At 42.0% G+C, this 22,448-nt stretch overlaps 1 protein-coding gene across 2 annotated transcripts in view; it reads left to right on the top strand.

Moving 5' to 3' along the window:
- DPP6 (dipeptidyl peptidase like 6) overlaps positions 1-22,448 on the top strand; it is a 1,223,128-nt gene that overhangs the window by 1,115,442 nt on the left and 85,238 nt on the right. For both annotated transcript variants that reach the window (XM_049862671.1, XM_049862670.1), the window contains exons 13-16: positions 3,340-3,447; positions 8,198-8,289; positions 9,237-9,284; positions 11,597-11,715. In XM_049862671.1, coding sequence (XP_049718628.1) covers positions 3,340-3,447; positions 8,198-8,289; positions 9,237-9,284; positions 11,597-11,715 — 367 coding nt within the window. The remainder of the gene's footprint in view (positions 1-3,339; positions 3,448-8,197; positions 8,290-9,236; positions 9,285-11,596; positions 11,716-22,448) is intronic.

The following is a 22,448-nucleotide window of genomic DNA, read 5'->3' as shown; positions in this document are numbered from 1 at the left end:
TTCTGTGGTCAGTAGGGAAGTCCAGTTCCAAACAGTGTGTCATTAAGTTCCATTTGAAGGGAGTTTTCATGAAAAGCTCTATTTTTCAAAAATAATTTGTACTGTTTCTGCATCTTTCCTGTTACCATGAGGTTCTAGAGGGCAATTTAGGAACTCATTTGGGGTGGGATCTGCTGTCTGCTGCCTGCGAAGCTCTCACCACCACTGGGAGATGAGATCAGGCCACTCTCCTGCTCCATGTCTACTTAAAATGGGCCATAGATGTCCGCCCAGTGAGTCTAGGACAGATGCCACTTGAGGAGCAGTCTGGAGGCTGGAGAGCCATGACAACCTCGGGGAGACCTAGCTGTGTAGACGGGCATGTCTTCTGATTGTTCCACTGCCAGAGGAGACCTAGCTGTGTAGATGGGCCTGTCTTCTGATTTACCCCCTGCCAGACCGGAGGAGCTGCAATGAGCTGTGGCAGCCCTGCCGGGGCCTGGCTTGGGCGGAATTGGCTCTCCAGCTTAGCCTTCACCTCCCTCTTCTCCTCTCATCTCCTCCCCAGTCCTCAGCAGTGGATCCTTACAGAGATTGCCCCTGAGTCCAGAGCAAGGAGTGAATATGCTTATGTGTGTGTCACATGGTGAAAGCCCACTAAGCTCTTCTCCTCTAGGAATCCCAGAGAAATGAACAATCCCCCTACACACCACATCCCTCGTCCTGCTTGTGTCCGTGCTTACTTCCTTCTTCTGATACCATCGCTGAGGGCCCTGCCGTGGCACCACTTGGCCATTTGTACAGAACCCCAGAGCCTATCTTTGCAGCTGAAGGGCTCATCCTATGGGTCAATTTATGACTATCTTCCTTTTTTGAACCAGAATTTTGGTTTTGCAATTTCAAAATTTTGGATGAGAGGCTGGATGAGATGAGTATATCTGAACTGTGGGAAGATTTGGCAGAAATGCTACAAATAGTTCACAAAGAGTATCTCACAAAACAAAAGAACTCGTTCCTCCCAGGTCTGCTGTGAATGAAGTTGTGTAAACCAGGCATCAGGTGTCATAAATTCTCTAATATCCAGAGATGTTTCCCCTAAAATCAAATGAGAGACAGAACCAGGATTAAAATCCATGCCCCGTAGTCAAAAAAAATCATTGTACTTTTTCACTAAAATTACTTTCAGTGGGGATATGCATTTTACTACATGAGACAGCAGGTGTCTGAGAGGCCAAGAGGCCAGTGCGCTCCCTCTGGTACCATGGGATGTTTCGTGGAAGAGTGGGTTTTCCATCAAAATTGTTGTAGCCCTCTGAATACAGAAACAAGGCTTCTGGCCAGAATTAATTATTTATTGCATTTACTCAAAGTTTTTTTCTGCCAAAAGTACAAACATTTCCCCCAGAAAACTGAAGGAATATTGCCATATCTAACCTGAAGTTGGCAAATAGGAGCGCATTTAAAAAGCCAGATTTGCGGCTGATCTTTCCATTCCCTCTGCTTTTAAATACCACGCTTCCAACTCTAAATAGAAAATAAATATTTGCAGATTAAAGGTTTCATGTTATTGCAAATATTCATGAAGATTAAATGTCATTGTGATCACATGTTAGTTTATTTCTTCTGGCATATCACATTTGCATGGCTCGCTCGCTGCCGGGAGATGAGTTCGCCTCACGCCAGCTGGGGTTTATTTACCGTTTGTTCTCCGCATTAGTGTGGAGCTCCTTGAGTCAGAAAATGTATATCATAGCCAACTAATTGGTGTTCACGGATGGCAACTTTCAAACTTGAGCCTTGGAGAGGACAAGATGCTGTGGATCAAATTCCCTTTTTGCCCATCAAAGCAACAGCTAACTGGCAGGTGCTGGCTGAAGGCTGAGCGACTGGCTGAGGGCTTTGGGGGACCTGGCTGAGGGCTTTGGGGGACCTGGCAGAGATGGGGGCATACCCTTCAGGCCTCTGTTTTGAGTACACCTGGAGCTCCTTCCCCAGGGGAAGCTGGGAATTCCGATTCTGTTCTCAGTGAAAAGCAACAGTAGATGCACGTTGTCAACACCCTGGTTTGGCAGCCGAAACTTGTCTCCAGTTGTTGTTGTTAGTTGTTGTCAAGTCAGCTCCAACTCACGGTGACCCCACATCAAAAAAAACTAAACCATGGCCATGGAGTCAGTTCATACTCATAGCAACACTATAGGATAGAATAGAACTGCCCCATAGAGTTTTCAAGGAAGTAAATCTGTATGGAAGCAGACTGTGACATCTTTCTCCTGTGGAGTGGCTGGTGTGTTCCAACCATCAACCATTCAGTTAGCAGCTGAGCACTTTAGCCACTGCACCACCAGGACTCGTTCGACCCTACATACAACAGAACAAAACATTGCCAGGCCCTGTGCCATCTCCGCAATTATTGGTATCCTCAAGTCCATCGTTGCAGCCACTGTGTATTTTGAGTGCCTTCCGACCTGGGAAGCTTATCTTTCGGTACTCTATCATACAATATTCTGTTGCTTTCCATAGGAGTTTCATTGGCTAATTTTTGGAAGTAGATTACCAGGCCTTTCTTCCTGGCTGTCTTAGTCTGGAAGTGCCCTAAAACCTGTCCACTATGGGTGATCCTGCTGGTATTTGACATACTGGTGGCATAGCTTCCAGCTTCACGTCAACACACAAGCCACCATGGTACAACAAACTGACAGACAGGTGGTGGTTTCTATAGTTAGAAGTCCTATAATATAAACAGTGAGCCCCTGGAAGTCCTGTTCCTGCTCACTTACGTTTTAAAATGTATAGAATATCTCTTTGTGGTTGGTTTGTTTATTTTTTCTTGGTTGGCTATTCAGTAAGAGATAAGTTTTATTAAATAAAAGAACAAAAGACTGGAGTGAAAGAATAGTATTCACTTTTAGGCGAAATCAGATTTGTGAATGCTCTGAATTATGTTCTTTGTGATATCTAATGAATGGCCCTGGAGAGATTCTGCTGTGGCAGCAGTTGGAGGGAGCACATCCTCACTGGGCTTCTGGAATTGCTGAGTGTTCTCTTTGGAAGCTTCGCATACCCAGAGCCATTCTTTGTATTTGTACTTTATAAACCAAGGGGTGACTTTCCACCTGCCTGTGCTTGGGATATGGCCTCCTCCTTCGCCATGTTCCTTCCCTTTGAAAACTGGAAGTCTGACTCCAGTTACCAAGGGAAGAAAAGGCCCATACAGTGCTGCTGCTTTTGATTGTACCTTGTTAGAAATTTCATAGAAAATGGATCCTTTTTGTTCTCTCAGAATGTATTTTATCCTGGTTCAACCCCTTCAAAATAAAATGAAACTTCTTTATTTCTTTAATCAGTGCCTTTTGTCCACAGAATGAAGAGCCAGTTTTCTCCAAGGACGGCCGGAAGTTTTTCTTTGTCAGAGCCATCCCCCAGGGAGGACGAGGAAAGTTCTACCATATCACCGTGTCGTCATCCCAGGTAAATAGACTTGTCTATTCAAATAGTGGAAACCCTGGTGGTGTAGTGGATAAGTGCGTGCTACGGCTGCTAACCAAAAGGCCAGCAGTTCAGTTCCATCAGGCGCTCCTTGGAAACTCTATGGGGCAGTTCTACCCTGTCCTATAAAGTCCCTGTGAGTTGGAATGGCAATGTGTTTTGGGTTTTATTCAAACAGTGGTGGTCACGGCACTAACCACTGAGATTGCTGAGCACACAGTCATTTTCCAGGGCCCTAAAGGAAACCCCAGAACATATGAACTTGAAGGTAAGTTCCTAAAGGTGGGGCACACTTTGTAAAAGTCCAGAGTTTCTTGTAAGGGCAGTGGGGTCAACATTTTGTCTTTTTTTTTTTGTTACCAATCAAGAATATGAGTTACACTTCCCGGATCAGAGGAGGCTCTGGGGTTTGTCATTTGGTGTAAGAAGACACATGTCTGCTCATTTTCTGTGACAGACCTGTGTCAGTCTGGCCTTTCCTCCTTCATCTGCAGGACATGCCTCCTTTACACACCTCAAGAATGGATGTTTGGTGTGCTTGCTGGCTTTCTGCTGCTCTCTCATGAGACTAGCCCTCCAAGACATTCCGTTTCTACTTTTAGCCAAAGACAGTCCATAATTTATTACACTGTTGCTGCCAGTCATAGCTCACCAATGCCTGGAGCCTGGGGGTTGAGAGCAAGGTGTCATTGAGCAGGGAATTTCAGAGATCAATACAAGTGAATTTAGATCCAAAAGTAGACACCCTAGTGAGTCTGATCCCCTGCAAAGAGGTCAACCTAGTAGAGGCGTAACTAAGGTATGGCAGGTAGGGCACACGCCCCTGGCACTGTATGAGGAGGGGCACTAATGAGCAGTTTCTATTGGCCATCACAGTTTCCATCGCCAGCGGTGAGAGATCATTCAGCAATTTAAAACGAATTGCCATAGGCACTATTTTTCACAGCTATTTATTATTTAGGCCCCACTGAAAAAGCTCAATGTCATCAGTCAGAACAAGGCCAGGCGCCAACTGCGGATCAGACCATCAATCGCTCATATGCAAGTTCAAGTTGAAACTGAAGAAAATTAGAACAAGCTCACGAGAGCCAAGTACAACCTTGGGTGTATCCCACCTGGATTTAGAGACCATCTCAAGAATAGATTTGACACATTGAATGCTAATGACTGAAGACCAGACGAGTTGTGGAATGACATCAAGGACATCATCCATGAAGAAAGCAAGAGGCCGTTAAAAAAGGAGCAGAGAAAGAAAAGACCTAAATGGATGTCAGAAGAGACTCTGAAACTTGCTCTTGAACATCAAGTAGCTAAAGCAAAAGGAAAAAATGATGAAGTAAAAAAGCTGAACAAAAGATTTCAAAGGGCAGCTCAAGAAGACAAAGTAAAGTATGATGATGACATGTGCAAAGACCTGGAGATAGAAAACCATAAGGGAAGAACAGGCTCAGCATTTCTCAAGTTGAAAGAACTGAAGAAGAAATTCAAGCCTCAAGTTGTAATACTGAAGGATTCTACTGGGAAAATATTAAACAACACAGGAAGCATCAATAGAAGATGGAAGAAATACAGAGTCACTTTACCAAAAAGAATTAGTCAATGTTCAACCATTTCAGGAGGTAGCATATGATCAGGAACTGATGGTACTGAAGGAAGAAGTCCAAGCTGCACTGAAGGCATTGGGGAAAAACAAGCTTCCAGGAAAGGACGAAATACCAATTGAGATGTTTCAACAAACACACGCAGCCCTGGAAGTGCTCACTCATCTATGCCAAGAAATTTGACCAAGTGACTGGAAGAGATCCATATTTATGCCTATTCCCAAGAAAAGTGATCCAACCAAATGTGGAAATTATCAAACAATATCATTAATATCACATGTAAGCTAAATTTTGCTGAAGATCATTCAAAAGTGGCTACAGTATTTTATCGATGGGAACTGCCAGAAATTCAAGCCAGATTTAGAAGAAGATGTGGAAACATGGATATCATTGCTAGTCATATGGATCCTGGCTAAAATCAGAGAATACCAGAAAGATGTTTAGCTGTGTTTTATTGACTATGCTAAGACATTTGACTGTGTGGATCATAGCAAATTATGGATAATGTTGCAGAGAATGGGAATTCTGGAATACTTAATTGTGCTCATGAGGAATCTGTACATGGATCAAGAGGCAGTTGTTCGAACAGAACAAGGGGATACTGCATGGTCTAAAGTCAGGAAAGGTGTGTTTCAGGTTGTATCCTTTCACCTGGCTGTGCAATCTGTATGCCGAGCAAATAATCCAAGAAGCTGGACTCTACGAGGGAGAATGGAGCATCAGGATCGGAGGGAGACTCATTAACAACCTGTGTTATGCAGATGACACAACTTTGTTTGCTGAAAGTGAAGAGGACTTGAAGCAGTTACTGATGAAGATCAAAGACCACAGCCTTCAGTATGGGTTACACCTCAACATAAAGAAAACAAAAATCCTCACAGCTGGACCAGTAAGCAACATCATGATAAACAAAAAAAGATTGAGGTTGTCAAGGATTTCATTTTACTTGAATTCGGCATCAACACCCATGGAAGCAGCAATCAAGAAATCAAAAGATGCATTGCATTGAGCAAATTGGCTGCAAAAGAACTCTAAAGTGTTGAAAAGCAAAGATGTCACCTTGAGGACTAAGGTGCGCCTGACCCAAGCCATGGTGTTTTCAGTCACCCCATGTGCATGCGAAAGCTGGACAATAAATAAAGAAGACCGAAGAAGAATTAATGCCTTTGAATTGTAGTGTTGGTGAAGAATATTGAATATACCATGAACTGCCAAAAGAACAAACAAATCTGTCTTGGAGGAAGTGCAGCCAGAATGCTCCTTAGAAGCAAGGATGGCAAGACCGCATCTTACAAACTTTGGGCACGTTGTTCAGGAGGAATCAGTCCCTGGAGAAGGACATCATGCTTGGCAAAGTACAGGGTCAGTGAAAAAGAGGAAGACCCTCAACAGGATGGATTGACACCGTGGCTGCAACAATGGGCTCAAGCATAACAACAATTGTGAGGATGGTGCAGGACTGGGCAGTGTTTCATTCTGTTGTGCATAGGGTCGCTATGAGTCGGAACAGACTTGAAGGCACCTAACAACAACCACAACAACAGCAGGCCCCTGCACCCTAGGGATCCTGTGCGCATACTCCAGTGATGCTACCATTGGCGGAACTCTTGGAGCACTCTGCTTTGGGAAAGGAGAGGGAGAATGCGGCATTTTCTGGAAGGTCCTCAGAGCTGACAAGCCCTCACTTGGAGTGTGGGTTTCATTTCTGAAGCAGCCCAAAGTTGTTTGGGGTCAGGATGGATGAATAAATTTTGGGCGGGGGGGGGGGAGTTAATCAAAACTATTCTGTGAATACAAAGTGGAAGACATGCGCTTATTAAGTGGCCGGAAAGGCATTTCAAAAGAACAGTTAAGTGGAGAGTCCCCATGGTGACTCCTAGTATTGGGGCCACACCTACACTGAGGCCTAGATTCAGGTGTTTCTGTTTTAAATGCACCTAATTACATGACTTAGAGAACGTCTGCAAACTGGCGTCATCTCTCTATTCCTGTGGCCTTCACTCAACCTCCCCAGAGTCCTGTGTTTTCTCGCTTTGGCCCACTTTGATCAAGATTAAAAATTTTTAGATGTTTTCATTCATTCTCCTGTCTCTAAATTCATTCACGCTATCAGCATCTGCTGAGTATTATGAATCCAAAAACACTCCAGCAAAAAGCACCCCCTATCACCAAGGAACCCCCACCCCATGCTTCTGCACTTGCCCTTTTGCTTCCATCCCTGGGAGCCTGCTCGTACCCCAGCACCCTCCAGAATCCACAGTGCACCCCAGCTCCTCATGCAGGCACTCCCTTTACCCTTCTTCTGTGACTCCCACCTCTGCAGTCCTTCAGCTATGTAATTATCATCAGCTCATCCTGCCTCCACCAGCACCTGTGTCCAGAACAGCTGGCCTGTGACTCCACATCTCATTGCCCTCACATCCCATTTCAAATCACAGCTCAAACACACCTCCAGATGAGGTCTTCTCATCTCTCTCCTTCTGCTGTGATTTATTGTTAGAATTATACTGCTTAACTCTGTGAGGCACTTAGGAGAGACAAGTGTATGAAGGCATGCAGTACTCAATAATATTGTCTCTAACACCCTTGTTGGCAAGGGCAGACAGTGGCAAAAGGGCTGAAGGGTCTCCTGCCTTCCTTTATTCTTTCTCTATTTCCTTCTTCTCTATTTCACCCACTTCCCTGTATTTCTCTTTCTTCCCTCTTCATTTCCCTATAGTATGACTCCACCAGTTATGCTTACAAGCTGATTAAGGAACAATATCAGCACCATATAGAGCACACCTTCTTCTCCTATGATACTTATACTATAGTAGGTATACCTGGCAACAAAGGTACCAAAGAAAAGGAATACCATAATGTTCTGTATTGCGAGACTCAAGGACGGGAAGGTAGGTGTGGGACTGGGGATAGCCAGCAAGGCTTTCTAGAAGAAATAATAAGATTTAAGCCCAGCCTCAGTGGAGAGGAACCAGCAGAGAAGGGAGCAGAACGGCTTTTCTCACAGAAAGGATAGCTGTCTCTCCTCGCCTTACTATCTAAGATGGCTCAAGAATTAAGAATCAAGCTTTCAGGTCCAGTGTCTCTCACTGTGCAATATCAAAGTGCCTACTGTCCTGTGTGTGTTACAGCCCAACAGCAGCAATGACAACATTCAGTCAATCACCTCTGGGGACTGGGATGTGACGAAGATCCTGGCCTATGATGAGAAGCGGAATAAAATGTAAGTAAGGGAGAAAGCATGTCACTCTAGGCCGGGAGAGAGCAGTAGGGCTCCCATCTCACTGGTGAACTGGGCTATATGCATTGTTTGTAATCAAATAAGACTCGTGGAGTCCAGAATTATAGCACAGGAGGCCTCACCCTTTCTCCTAGACAACATCACCATCTCCCAGGTGCTTCATGAAAATACGCCACAAATTCCTGTCTCAACAGCCCAACTTCCAAAGTTTTAAGATGCTAATATTGAAGTTAAGCTTGCAACCAGGTCTGTGAGGTGAAATAGTTATTATTATTATTGTTACTGTTACTACTCCTGATATTTATTGTTGAGTGTTTAGAAATTCCAGGTACTAGGTTAAGTGCTCTAGGAACGTTATGAATACAACAGTTCCATGAGGTGGATTTATCATCTTACCCCTCTTAAACGCAAGCTGAGACTGAAAGAAGCTCAGTAATTGACTCCAGGTTGTTCAGTGAGTAATGGTGGAGGTGGACTTTCACTTGGACAATATGAGTCCAGGCCCCAGACGTTTGGCCTCCATGCTATCCATCCCCCTACTCATATAAGAGCCAAGGCTTCTACATTCGGCATCTTAGATGAAAATCAGCCACCAGGTATTTATTGAGCTAGGCTTTTTTACATCTAGACTTATATTAAATATTCCTTGTCCCCCAGGAGGTTAATGATTTTGTAAAGAAATCTCCAGATCCAAATCCAGGAACACATCACAGCTTTTAACCACCCCTAAAGTGAAGGCTAGTGTAGGGGAGACCTCATGCCAGCTGAAGGCCTGCAATGGCCGTGTCCCTTGGCCCCTGGAATAGTAGAACTGCCCAGTTTAGTCCACTGAACAGTGGAAGTCCCTAAGAGCTACAGTAGATGGTATTTGAAAGACAAACGTGCCTTGAAGCAAAACTAATTCCTGTGCCCCTTGATGGTCTTTGCAGTTACTTCCTCAGCACGGAGGATCTGCCGAGACGACGACAGCTCTACAGGTACGTGTTTCCCTCCTTCTGTGTACACAGGAGGGTGTCAAGACTTTGCAGAATTGTACCTTTTCAGCAATGCATTAGGGAAGGCAGTGAAGAAGAACATTTACCACAGATAAGCAGCCATAAAGACTGGAAAGAAATAACCCAAAACACTGAGACTACCAAATTTGAAGCTTTATTTTATTTTTCTGCCTTTGCTAATTGAGTTTCCCCCTCGTTTAGCTTCCCCCTTTGGTAACTGATGGAATTCTAGCTGTCTTTTCTTTTCACCTTTATTCAAAGATGGATTTAGAGGAATTATCCTTGCCTGGGTATTTATAGGAGAGAAAGTCTGGTTTGGGAAACATACAGATACTACTACCTGATTTAGGAGTCCCTGGGTGGCACAAGGAAACTCTGCTGGCATAGTGGTTAAGTGCTACGGCTGCTAACCAAGAGGTCAGCAGTTCGAATCTGCCAGGCACTCCTTGAAAGCTCCGTGGGGCAGTTCTCCTCTGTTCTATAGGGTCGCTATGAGTCAGAATTGACTTGATGGCTGTTTGATTTGGGGTGGCACAAATGGCTAAGCACTCAACTACTAAGTGAAAGGTTGGCTGTTCTAATCCACCCAGAGGCAACTTGGAAGAAAGGCCTGGTGACCTACTTTTGAGAGATGACAGCCATTAAAACCCCACATAGTGCAATTCTACTCTGACACACATGAGGTCACCAAAAGTTGGGATCAACATGACAGCAACTAGTGGTGAGGGACTACTCGGTTTACTGTCTCAGCTTCACTGCTTACTTGCTGTGTGACTTTGGGCAGGGACATAATCACAAAGGAGAGAGTAGTAGGGTGGCCTCTGAATCCTGGGAGATGATTATTTCTCCCCCGCCCCCACCAAGATCTCTTCCGCTTCAGCTTTTAACCTAATGCCCCGTCTCAGTTACTGATCTCATTAGAGAAAGTTTTTGATGCTGAAGTGGGTTTAGCCCTGGGAACTTTATCTCAGTGTAGATTAAAGATGGGATAATCTTCTACCACCTTTATGTTTTCTGGACTAGGAGGAGGTTTGCAGCTGGTTCTGCCTAGATTGCACATAAACCATTTAAGAGGACGCCATTCAGTGTGAACCTTGGAGCCTGAGCCCAAGCTTTCACTTAACAGCCACATGCACTAACCATTTGCACCAAAAGTTTGGAGAAAAAGAAAAACTCCACGGCAAATCATGAGATCACAGACTTGCTTATCTCTGTAGACTTTTCACTGATACATATCTATCAAGATAACTTAAATCGGTCATGTCACCAAATTAATACCATGATGTATGTAAGTTAATGTCACCGAACTGTCCATGTGAAGAATGTTGAAATGGCAAAAGTTTTATTACACATATATTTACCACAATAAAAAAAAAAAAAAAAAAACAGCTGGAAAAAAATTACAGAGGCCACCTGCCTATCCTTTACTCTTAGAAGTTATCATGTCTCTCCCATAATATATTTCAGTCTTTTAAATATAGCTTTCATATTGAAACCTGTGGTTATAATTGACCTTCCCCTGCAAAATGTTCAGATGTTTCTTCCACATATATTGGCACCCCAGTATCTTGTAATGTTTGGAATAGTTAGGCCTCTGTTTGATCAGGATGGTCCTGGGGTGATATCTTCAGTTCTCTCCCAACTCTTCAAGATCCATTGAGTAACAAGAAAAGTCACAGCCATTTCACTCTGTCAGCAGAAACGGCTTTTGGAAACAGCCAGACCTTAATTCAGCTGGTGTTCATGGAGCTCCTGCCCCATAAAGTGCCAGTGCTGGGCACTCTGATGGAGTACAGAGATACATAAACTTATCTGCTTCTCAGTGAGCTGAGAATCCAGGCAGAGAGATAAGACGCATGGGTATAAAATATTGGATAATCATACCAAACAACTCCACTCTCCACCAGTCGAGACCATGGCTTCATTATCTGCGTATCCCCAGTGCCCAGTACAGGGCTGAGGATAAAATTGTATCACCCAGGACACAATAGCCCAGAAGGCTTAAGTGCTGAGAATTCTTAAACATGGGAGGGATCCACTGGTTAGGGAAGGCTTCATGGGGAAGGTGACATGGAGCTGGGAATTAACGAATACTCCGGCAGGGAGGCTGATGAAGGAAGGCAGAGAGGTGTGCCTCTACCTGGGAGATTCAGAGGTTCACAGAACACTTTTTGCAGGAGAACCGTCAGCTTGAAATGCCAACCTAAGAAATTTGAACCTTGACCATTGTGCATGTTTCCCCACAGTCCAAAAGCCCTGCCTCAGTTCATGCCCCTCTGTCTGTGCTCTTTCAGTGCCAACACTGTGGGAAACTTCAACAGGCAGTGCCTCTCCTGTGACCTGATTGAGAACTGCACCTACTTCAGTGCCTCCTTCAGCCACAACATGGATTTCTTCCTCCTCAAATGTGAAGGTAAGTTCCCGCTACCATCTTGGACCTGTTTTTAAATCGATGCTGAAATCCATGGCCACACTTGCAGGAAGGTAGGGCCTGGAATGCGGAAGCTATGATAAGAGAATACCTCTTCCAGAACAGGTAAGGATTCCTGTCTAACTGGCACTATTGGCTCACTGGAACAAGGTTGCTAGGTCACTTTGCAATCTGGTGCAGTAATTATAGTTTCTATTTATAAAGTGATACAGCTTATCAGTGTTTTTAAACATTTTTTTTTTCATGCTAGTTAATCCAGCAGCTTTTCTACCGTTTTTCATAAAATCACAACAGTCTTGCGAGCTACTTGGAGTAAGTACCCACTGATGAACTAGGCCATCTATAGTATGAAGACAAATAAACCAATTTCGAAGAACAGTGTTTTAATAATATTTAAGGATTGGGGTTATGTGAAAAAGCCTCAGACAGCAAAAAATATTTATATATGACCCAATCCATTGAGGATTTATCCCAAATTTCAGCAAGCCCTCGATCACACCAATCAGCATACGCAATATAGTTGGCCATGTCCTATAGTGAATACAAAGAGATGTCATTGCATCTTGTCCTTATATCTTGGAAGATAAGACATAAACCCATGAAAAAGTAAGTAAAAATAAATATAGTCATAACAAAATATGTCTCAAAGAAGAGCTTGATCTATTGAGCTCACCTCAAATAAAGACATGTTATAAATGGAGACTGGTAGAGGTCAGGAGCAATACACTCCTCAGTTATAGCTTCTCTCCTAGAATTCATAGATGGAGAGTAAGTAATTTTAATTAGAGCAACATCTTTGCTAGTCTTTGCTAGCAAGTGAGTAGTTCATGACCTCATCTTCTAAATATCACTCTTATCTAAAATGATGATAAACCACAGAACAGGAAGAAGATTCTGCATCTCAATCACACGTTCAGCCCCAGATATCTTCCAAGGTAGTGGAGAGACAGTTGAAGTGGGGGAGCATCTGAAATGCATCTCTAGTCCGTCTGTCCTCTCGACGTTTATTGTACCCAGCTCCTACCCTGTCTCTCCTGCACTGCCCAGGAAGCAGATGTCCGAGAATCTGAAACCATGGCATGCTGTGGGAGGAAAGAACTTAAAATCTTCTAATCAACAATCCTGAGGCCAGATAGAAGGTGAATTTCTGCCGACCCACAGTGAACTAGTGGTGCAGACAAGACTAGCATTGGGGTCTCTTGATCCCAAGGCAGGTGATATCTCTCACCGGTATGATCTTCAAGAGACACAGAGATCTATAGAGTATAAAAACTGGAAATCTGACCATCAGACACAGTGGGAGCCTCAGAGACTTGAAATCTTATCTCGTAGAAAGTAGCTTCAAGATACAAAAGTAATAAATTGAATAAGATTTAAAGAAGAACTTCCCAAACAAGAATGATTGAATGAGAAAAGTAAAGGTTATAGAACCTCTGTCATGGGAGATCTTTAAAAGAGGGTAGGTTCTCATTTACTAGAAGTAGGTTTAGATATGGCCTCATCAGAAAGCAGAGAATGACCTAGAGGGCCTTTAAGATGTGTATTTTTAAGTGAACAATTTAGATTGGGATTTCTTAGATTTTTACTAATTCTTACTAATGCTTTCTCCATGTGCTGACCTTTCACAGAATCCAGTATCTTATTTTGTTAACAAATCCTTTCTCTGCTTCCCTTTGGAGATCAGAAGCTCCCTGCTAAGTTGTATAGGATCTTCTCAAACCAAAGTTTAGACTGGATGGCCCTGTTCTAACAATGGCAGTCTTGTGTTACTCATTTTCCATAGAGCTCCAGCTCTGGGTTGAAATCTACAAGTCTCTCCCAGGAGATCTATGGCCCTGGATTCAGTCAAGGAAGTTTTAATTCCCCATATGGTGAATATAAAACCGGCACCCATGTTGGGGAGCTATTTGGACAAAGTGTGTTTGGAGAGCACTGAGCAGTTGTTCACGTGCAAATTTCCAATCTGCTGGCAGGCATTTCATCCTTAGGGGGAAATAACTTTTCTCTTTACATCCTAAAGAGCTTGGGGACATTTTATATTTATAAAGCTATTTGTATTGTGATCTGTGAAGAGAAATGAAGAGTGTGAAGAGATGGCTCCTCAGTTGTGACTTTTAAGGTAAAACAGAGACAAAGCACATAAGTATAGCCTCCCAGGGCAGGCGCACGATTGACCCAGCTCATCGAGAACCCTCATGTTCTCAACTTCAGAAAGGACCAGTGTCCCTCCCTCACATGCCTGAATCCTCACTAATAGTCTCAGAGAATCATAGAATCTGAAAAACAGAGGTGGACATCAGAAATCGTCTCATCCAATCTCTATACCCTTCCTCCATTTTATTGATTAAGAAACTGGAGTCTTAATTGACCATAGAGTTATCACCCCAAGATTTTCTGAATCATTTTAAACCTACTTAAATACTTTGCCTGTTGCCTTATCTTAAGGTAAGCACAAACTAGACCTCTTCTCTACAAAATTGCTCTTTGGAAAATTTTCTATAATAATCTATTTTCTAGTTAAAGTAACTTGAATGTCTCAATTAACCTCTCCCAAAACCTAATCAAAACCCCATTTTTAAGAGGGAATTATTTTAAAAGCATACATCTACAAATTCCAGAGAATGAATGAGGAGACAACAGCATATAATTTTGGAGACAGGGAAGTGGCTACAAGAGATAATGGGCCTAGAAGACCCATAACAGCTGAATCCTTATCCTGTGATAAGGAAAGTTGATCAGGAGCCCAAATATACCACAAGAATTGGTGATAATCACCATAAGGGAAGAAAAGGTGGATTGTTATCAAGTTTCAAAGGAGAAAGTAATTACACCTAGTTGGATTGTTTGAGATGTTTGTTGATGGAAAACAATCCAGGAAAGCTTCAAGGATGAGGTGGCATTTAAGATGAGCCTTGAAGGGCAGGTAGGATGTAGAATGTGGAAAAGCAGTCCAAGAAGTTAGAGCATAAACAAAATACAAGGAACGCTCTGAGCTTATTTGGTGAAATTATCTTATAGCCTCCGAGTCACAATCAATCTAGTAGACATGTGCATTTGGGGAGCCCACTTTAATATCCCCAAATCGTTTTTAAATAATTTTATTTTTCCCTACATTTCTCAGTGGATCCAAATGTGTAGTCCACAGCAACATTTATTAAACTTCCATTTCCTCTCCCATTTATTTCTTCCACGCCCCAAAGCCACTCTGAGATACTCTAGGAAACCTTTGACGAAAATAACTTCTTCATCCCCAGCCCTGGAGTCCCTTATTTCCTTCCCCTCCTCTCCTCCTGCAGCACTTATGTAGATTAACTTAGCCTCTCAGATGCAACCAGAAAGAAAAAAAAAAAAAAAACCTTTTTTAGGGATAGGAAAAATGTACTGGCCTTTAGAGGACTCTGTTTGATGAATTGGGGAAAGGGAAATCTGTGAATTCTCCTACATTAAAAACTGACCCATCATATAAGTAATTGCACGGTTCAGTTTGTCAGGGTATAGGCAGAGAAGATGGTCAAAGGATTTAGCAAATAGGACAGCGTGGGTACCACCCAGTGATGATGGATGTCCAACCAGAGGGAGCAGAAGTAGGAACACCACTTAGTACTTAAGGGCTGGGTATCAGATTTGGGAGACCCCTACAGCTGTGAAACTGTGAAATTGCGACAGCCCCACATGAACTTGATCATTGTTCCTATCTTTTGGTGGCCCTTCTATTGTGACAGTTTTCAGCAGATTTATCTGGCAGCCACCTGTCCCCTCACCTTACAGCAGTGCGCAGGCTTGTAGCTGTATCATGGTGGATCATCGTCAGTTGCGACCAGTACCTCTATCTCATTAGTCCTTTAACATATTGTTCTTCTAATGTCCAGTTATTTTTTCCCAGTATTTTCTGTTCGTCTTCATCATTGTAGAGCTTCATTTAATCTTAACATCCATGTACTTTCTCCTCTAAGTTTTCATTAACATATCTTCTATGGTGTCTCAGGGTTAGCCATTTTTATATTTCTTTGTTTTTCTTAAGTTGTTGGTTAAATTAGTAAAACTTGAAATGCATGTTATTTTATACACCTTTACATATTGTTATGTTAAAAGTAGATTAAGTAAGCAAAGGCTCAGAAATGCCTTTAATTCCTGTATATTCTCAATACCTAGCTGCAGTCCATCTTTCGGTATGAGTATTCATAACTTAAAAGGTGTGGGTTTCAGGTGATTGCTGGATCCTAGCAGAAGGGTTCACCGGTAACCAGATTAAGCAGAACCTTGTATAAACACACCCAGCACTTAGTACAGAAAGATTTAGGTCTCCTTCCAGCTCTCTATGGTCTTGCAGTGAAGGCAGCTATATCTAAAATATTTTGTTATGATTTAACCTTTTATAATGATTTTCTGAGATATGCAAAGCTAATACATGCTTAGTGGTCTTCTCAGTGACTGTGTGTGATGGATAATTATAGAAATACCTAATATTTATCTCCACCACCAGTAGGTCAGTTAGTTGTACAGTGGTAGCTTGCATGTTGCTAGGACACTGGAAGCTAGGCCACTGGTATTTCAAATACCAGCAGGGTCATCCCAGGTGAGCAGGTTTCAGTGGAGCTTCCAGACTAAGAAAGACTAGGAAGAAAGGCTCTGGCAATCTACTTCTGAGAATTAGCCAGTGAGAACTTTGTGGGTCACAAAAGAACATTGTTCAACTCACTTGTTTTGGATACAACATCAGGAGGGGTTAATTCCTAGAGGTGGATATTGTGTTTGGTGAAGCAGAGGGCCAACAAGGGTAAGAGAGACCTTCTGTAAGATGGAGTGGCACAATAGCTGCAATGATAGACTTGAACACGCTGGAGATTATGAGGATGGCGTAGGCCCAGCAGCATTTCATTTTGTTGTTCGTGAGGTCGCCCTGAGTCGGAGTCAACCCAATGGCACCTAACAACAACAACTTATTTGTCAAGCTCTTTACAATATGAACAGCAATTTCCTTACAATATAATATTTGATATTTATATTCTCGTCGCTGACTCCTTGCAATTTACACTCTAGCACAAATAGATCTACTTGGTGTTCCCTAAACTCAACACAAGGAGCACTGGTGGCACAGTGGTTAAGTGCTCAGCTGCTAACTGAAACATCGGCACTAGCTACTCTATGGGAGAAAGATGTGGCAATCTGCTTCCGTAAAGATTTACAACTTTAGAAACTACGGGGCAGTTCCACTCTGTCCTACAGCATTGCTATGAGTCAGAATCAACTCAACAGCAGTGAATTTGTTTACGTGTTTGTTTAAACTCAGCACATTATTTCATATTTCCATGTTTTATCTTTGACCACTTGATAAATTCCTATTTGTTCTTCAAAAGTTCTTCACCCAAAAGTGGTGAATCAGAAATAGTGAGATCACCCAGGCAGTGTGGACATGGCTGTGGATTCACCCCTCAGGCTGAGGCTTGAGAGGAGAGCTGTTCCACAGCTGTTGTAAACAGCTAGGGAGGCCCAGAACAGGGATGCCTAAACCGCCCCACCATGGCCCTGTGGTGTCCACCTTCTAGTCCTGGATAAGCCCAACCCCATCTGTCTTAGTTATCTAGAACTGCTATAACAGAAATAGTACAAGTGGAGGCTTTAACAAAGAGAAGTTTATTTTCTCACAGTAAAGTAAGCTAAAAGTCCAAATTCAGGGTATCAGCTCCAGGGGAAGGTTTTCTCTCTCTGTTGGCCTTCTCATCAATCTTTCCCCAGACTCGGAGCTTCTCTGCTCAGGGACCATGGGTCCAAAGGATGCACTCTGCTCCTGGCACTCCTTTCTTGGTGGTATGAGGTCCCCCGTCTCTCTGCTCACTTCTTTTATGTCTCAAGAGATTGTCTCAAGACACAATCCAACCTTGTAGGTTGAGTCCTGCTCCACTAACATAACTGCTGCCCATCCTCCCTCATTAACATCATGGAGGTAGGCTTTACAACATATGGGAAAATCACACAATGCCAGGTATCATGGCCCAGCCAAATTGATAACACATATTTTGTGGGGGACATAATTTAATCCATGACACCATCTTTAAAGAAAAAATACTAACCTCTGTTCCCAAACCCACATCACCCGTTTGAATGAGAAAGAAGGGAGAGAGAGCTCTCTGGAACACAAAATCAAGGGCAGCCACAGCACACTTTGCCCCAGAGACCACCTTTACCAAATTTACCACACACTAGAGGGAACGAAAGGGGCCCCTGAGGAGGGCGACATGATGCAACCGTGTCTTTCGAAAGATAATTCTGGAATATTAGAGGGAGAAGAGCAGTTTCAGTATAGATTTTCTCCAGGACTCTTCTTCCATGTCATAAAGCAAAATTAATACTTAAGTTACAAGGATGCTCTGAAAAGTTAAGCAGGATTTTCTCCTCCTGAGCTAACTTTTACCCCAAGAGTCACTGAACAAAGTGCCCAATTTACATAACTTTAGTTTTACAATCACAGCCTCTGTTTAGAGAACTGGATTTCTGCTCTTCAAACTGCATCACAAAAGCGTGATTCATTTTCCTTCAAGTTTGTCAAATGGGCTCAATCAGTCCTGTTTCTAATCAATGTCAAAACTCCACCAGGAAAAATGTGATCCGTGGATGAATCAGGCATTTGGTGCCTCTTACTGAAACGTTTTTGTATTTTTAAAAATAAATAATGGTTCTAATAATGGTTCTATGTCCTGAGTGGAGAAAGATATAATCCGTGTTAGTGCAAGCTGGGCCAGCTCTGGAACTCCACCCCTTTCAGTCTATGAGTCGGAATCGATTCAACAGCAATGGGTTTGGTTTTGGTTTTTTCTTTGTTAAATTGTTAAGAGAGCTAGTTCTCAGTCTTTAAGATGTGTTGGGTCATAGATTTAGCAGCTTAATTTATTAAAACAAGCTTCAATAAAGAAGTAGAATCAAGACAAAATATACTGACCCAAATTTAAAATAGAGTGAATGACTCCTTCATCACTGTCAGCATCAGGAGAGATAGTAAATCACCATACTTGATAGCTATAGAGTGTGGAATCAGACAGGCCTGGGTTAGAATCTGGGCTCTGCCATGTACTAGCTTTATAACCTTGGGCATGTTGGTTAGCCTTGTTAACTCCATTTCCTCATCCTGAAAACTGGGGGACTAAAGTACCTGCCAACACCTGTCTGTCAGTTTGTCATACTCTGATGGCTTGCTTGTTGCTGTGATGCTGGAAGCTATGCCATTTGCATTTCAAATACCAGCAGGGTCACCCATGGCAAACAAGCTTCAGCACAGCTTCTGGACTAAGACTAGGAAGAAAGGCCTGGTGATCTGTTTCCAAAAATAAAAAACCTATGGATCACTTCAGAACATTATCCAACTGACTTTCTTTGGATACATCATCAGGTGAGATCAGTCATTGGAGGAGGACATCATATCTAATGAAGCAGAAGGCCAGCGAGGGTGACAGAGACCCTCTGTGAGATGGATTGGCACAATAGCCATAACAATGGACCCGAACATGCCGGTGATCATGAGGATGATGCAGGACTAATGCTCTAATCAAAAGGCAGAGAGTGGCAAAATGGATTCGAAAAAAAAGAAGATCCAACAATATGCTGTTTACAAAAGACACACCTTAAACCCAAGGAAACAAAAAGGTTGAAAGTTAAAGGATGGAAAAAATTCCATGCAAATAATAACTGAAAGAGAGCTGAGGTGGCAATCTTAGTATCAGACGAAGTAGACTTTAAGACAAAATTTGTCAGAAAAGATAAAAATGGACATTATATAATGATAAAAGATTAAGATTTAACAATCATAAATATATATGCAGCCAACATCAATAAACCTAAATATATTAATATAAAACAAACACTGATAGACTCGAAGGGAGATATAGATAGTCGTCCAGCAATAGTGAGATACTTCAATATACCACTTTCAGTATTGGACAGAACATCCAGAAAGAAGATCAAGAAGGAAGCAGAAGACCTGAATGACACTATAAACCATCCAGACTTAACAGACATATATGGAATGCTCCACCCAAAAACAGCATAATATACATTCTATTCCAGTGCACATGGATCATTTTCCAGGATATACCACATTTTAGGTCACAAAGAAAGTCTTGATAAATTTTAAAAGATTGAAATCATACAAAGTATTTTGTCTCACCACAACAGAGTAACACTAGAAATCAGTAACAGGAAAAAAAAAAAAAAAAGAAAATCTGGAAAATACATAAAATGTCATGGATTGAATTATGTCCCCCCAAAATATCTGTCAACTCGGCTGGGTCACGATTCCCTTGTATGATTGTATGATTTTCTACCATTTTATCTTCTGATGTGATTTCCCTATATGTTGTAAATCCTATCACTATGATGTGATAAAATGGATTAGCGGTGGTTATATTGATGAGGTCTGCAAGATTAGGTAGTGTTTTAAACCAATCTATTTTGAGATATAAAAGAGAGAAACTGGCAGAGAGATATGGAGGCCTCATACCACCAAGAAAGCAGCACTGGGAGCAAAGCATGTCCTTTGGACCTGAGGTTCCTGTGCTGAGATGCTCCCAGGCTAAGGGAAGACTGATGACAACGACCTTCCTCCAGAGCCAACAGAGCAAGAAAGCCTTCTCCTGGAGCTGACGCCCTGAATTTGTACTTATAGCCTACTGGACAGTGAGAGAATAAATTTCTCTTTGTTAAATCCATCCACGTGTGGTATTTCTGTTATAGCAGCGCTAGATGACTAAGACACAAACATATGGAGATTAAACAACACATTATTAAACTACCAATGGGCAAGGAAAAAAATCAAAAGAAAAATCACAAATTTCCTAGGTTCATAAAAGTGAAAGCACAACGTAACAAAACTTAAGGGATGCAGTGAAGACAGTACTCACAGGGAAACTTATAGCAATCAGTGCCTACTTAAAAAAAGTACGAAGATCTAATTAACAGCCTAACTGGACAGCTCCAGGAACTACAAAGAGAAGAGCACTAAGGCTAAACCTACTAGAAGAAAGGAAATAACAAAGATCAGAGCAGAAATAAATAAAAATTAAAAACAAAAACAATAGAGAATCAATAAAACCAGAAATTGGTTCTTTGAAAAGATCAATAAAATTGACAAATCTTTAGCTAGACTGACACAGAAAAGAAAAGATGCAGATAACCGAAATAAAAAATGGAAGAGGGGACATTACAACTGAATTAAAGAGAATTATGACAAAATATTGTGAACAATTATATGGCAACAACCTGGAAAACTTAGGTGAAATGGACAAATTCTTAGAAGCACACAACCTACCCAAACTGACTCAAGTGGAAACAGTCACAACTGACCCATAACAGATGAAGAGATTGAATCAGTAATCAAAAGTCAAAAAATTTCTCCCCGGAAAAGTCCTCTCTTCATTGCAGAATTCTGCCAAACACTTAGAGAAGAATTGACACCAATACTGTCTAAACTCTTCCAAAAGATAAAGAAGGAAGAAATACTCCCTGATTCCTTCTATGAAGCAAATATAACCCTGACGCCGAAACAAGCAAAGGCACCACAAGAAAAGAAAAGTGCAGGCCAATATCTTTTATGAACATGGAGGCAAAAATTCTCAACAAAATACTACCGAAAAGAACCTAAAACCAGTATATTAAAAGAGTCATACACCGTGACCAAGTGGGATTTATTCCAGGAATGCAGGGATGGTTCAGCATTAGAAAATCAATCAACATAATACATCACATCAATAGAACAAACAGAAAGAACCACATGATTATCTCAATGGCTACAGAAAAAGCATTTGATAAAATTCAACACCCTTTCTTGGTGAAAACCCTAAAAAAGATTTGGGATATAAGGGAAATTCCTTGTCATGGGTTGAATTGTGTCCTCCAAAAACCTGTGTCAAGTTGGCTAGGCCATAATTCTCAGGATTGTGTGATTGTCCACCATTTTGTCATCTGATGTGATTTTCCTATGTGTTGTAAAGCCTACTTCTATGATGTTAACGAGGCAGGATTAGAGGCAGTTATGTTAATGAGGCAGGACTCAATCTACAAGATTAGATTTTGTCTTAAATCAGTCTCTTTTGAGATATAAAGAGAGAAGAGAGCAAAGAGACATGGGGACCTCATACCACCAAAAACAAGAGCAAAGGGAATAGTGCATCCTTTGGAGCTGGGTTCCCTACACTGAGAGTCTCCTCAACTGAGGATGCTTGATGACAAGGACCTCCCTTCCCCCAGAGCTGACAGAGAGAGAAAGCCTTCGCCCGGAGCTGGTGTCCTGAATTTGGACTTCTAGCTTCCTAGACTGTGAGAGAATAAATTTCTTTGTTAAAGCCATCCACTTGTGGTATTTCTGTTATAGCAGCACTAGATGACTAAGACATTCCTCAATATGATTCAGTGTGTATATGAAAAGCAACAGCCAACATTATAGTTAATGGAAAAAGACTGAGAGTTTTCCTCTTGAAACTGGGAAAAAGACAAGGGTGCCTGCTGTCACCACTTCTATTTAATATTTTATTAGATGTCCTAGCTAGAGCAATAAGAAAAGAAAAAGAGATAAAAGATACCCAGATTGAAATGAAGTAAATTATCTCTGTTTGCAGATGATATGATCCTATATATAGAAAATCTCAGAGTCCACAAGAAAACTTACAGAGCTAACAGAAGAATTTAGGAAAGTTGCAGGGTACAAGATCATTGTACAAGACTTAGTT

The sequence above is a fragment of the Elephas maximus genome, chromosome 20 (genome assembly GCF_024166365.1).
Source record: "Elephas maximus indicus isolate mEleMax1 chromosome 20, mEleMax1 primary haplotype, whole genome shotgun sequence".
Taxonomy (NCBI): Eukaryota; Metazoa; Chordata; class Mammalia; order Proboscidea; family Elephantidae; genus Elephas; species Elephas maximus.
This window is presented reverse-complemented; position numbering and strand designations above follow the sequence as displayed.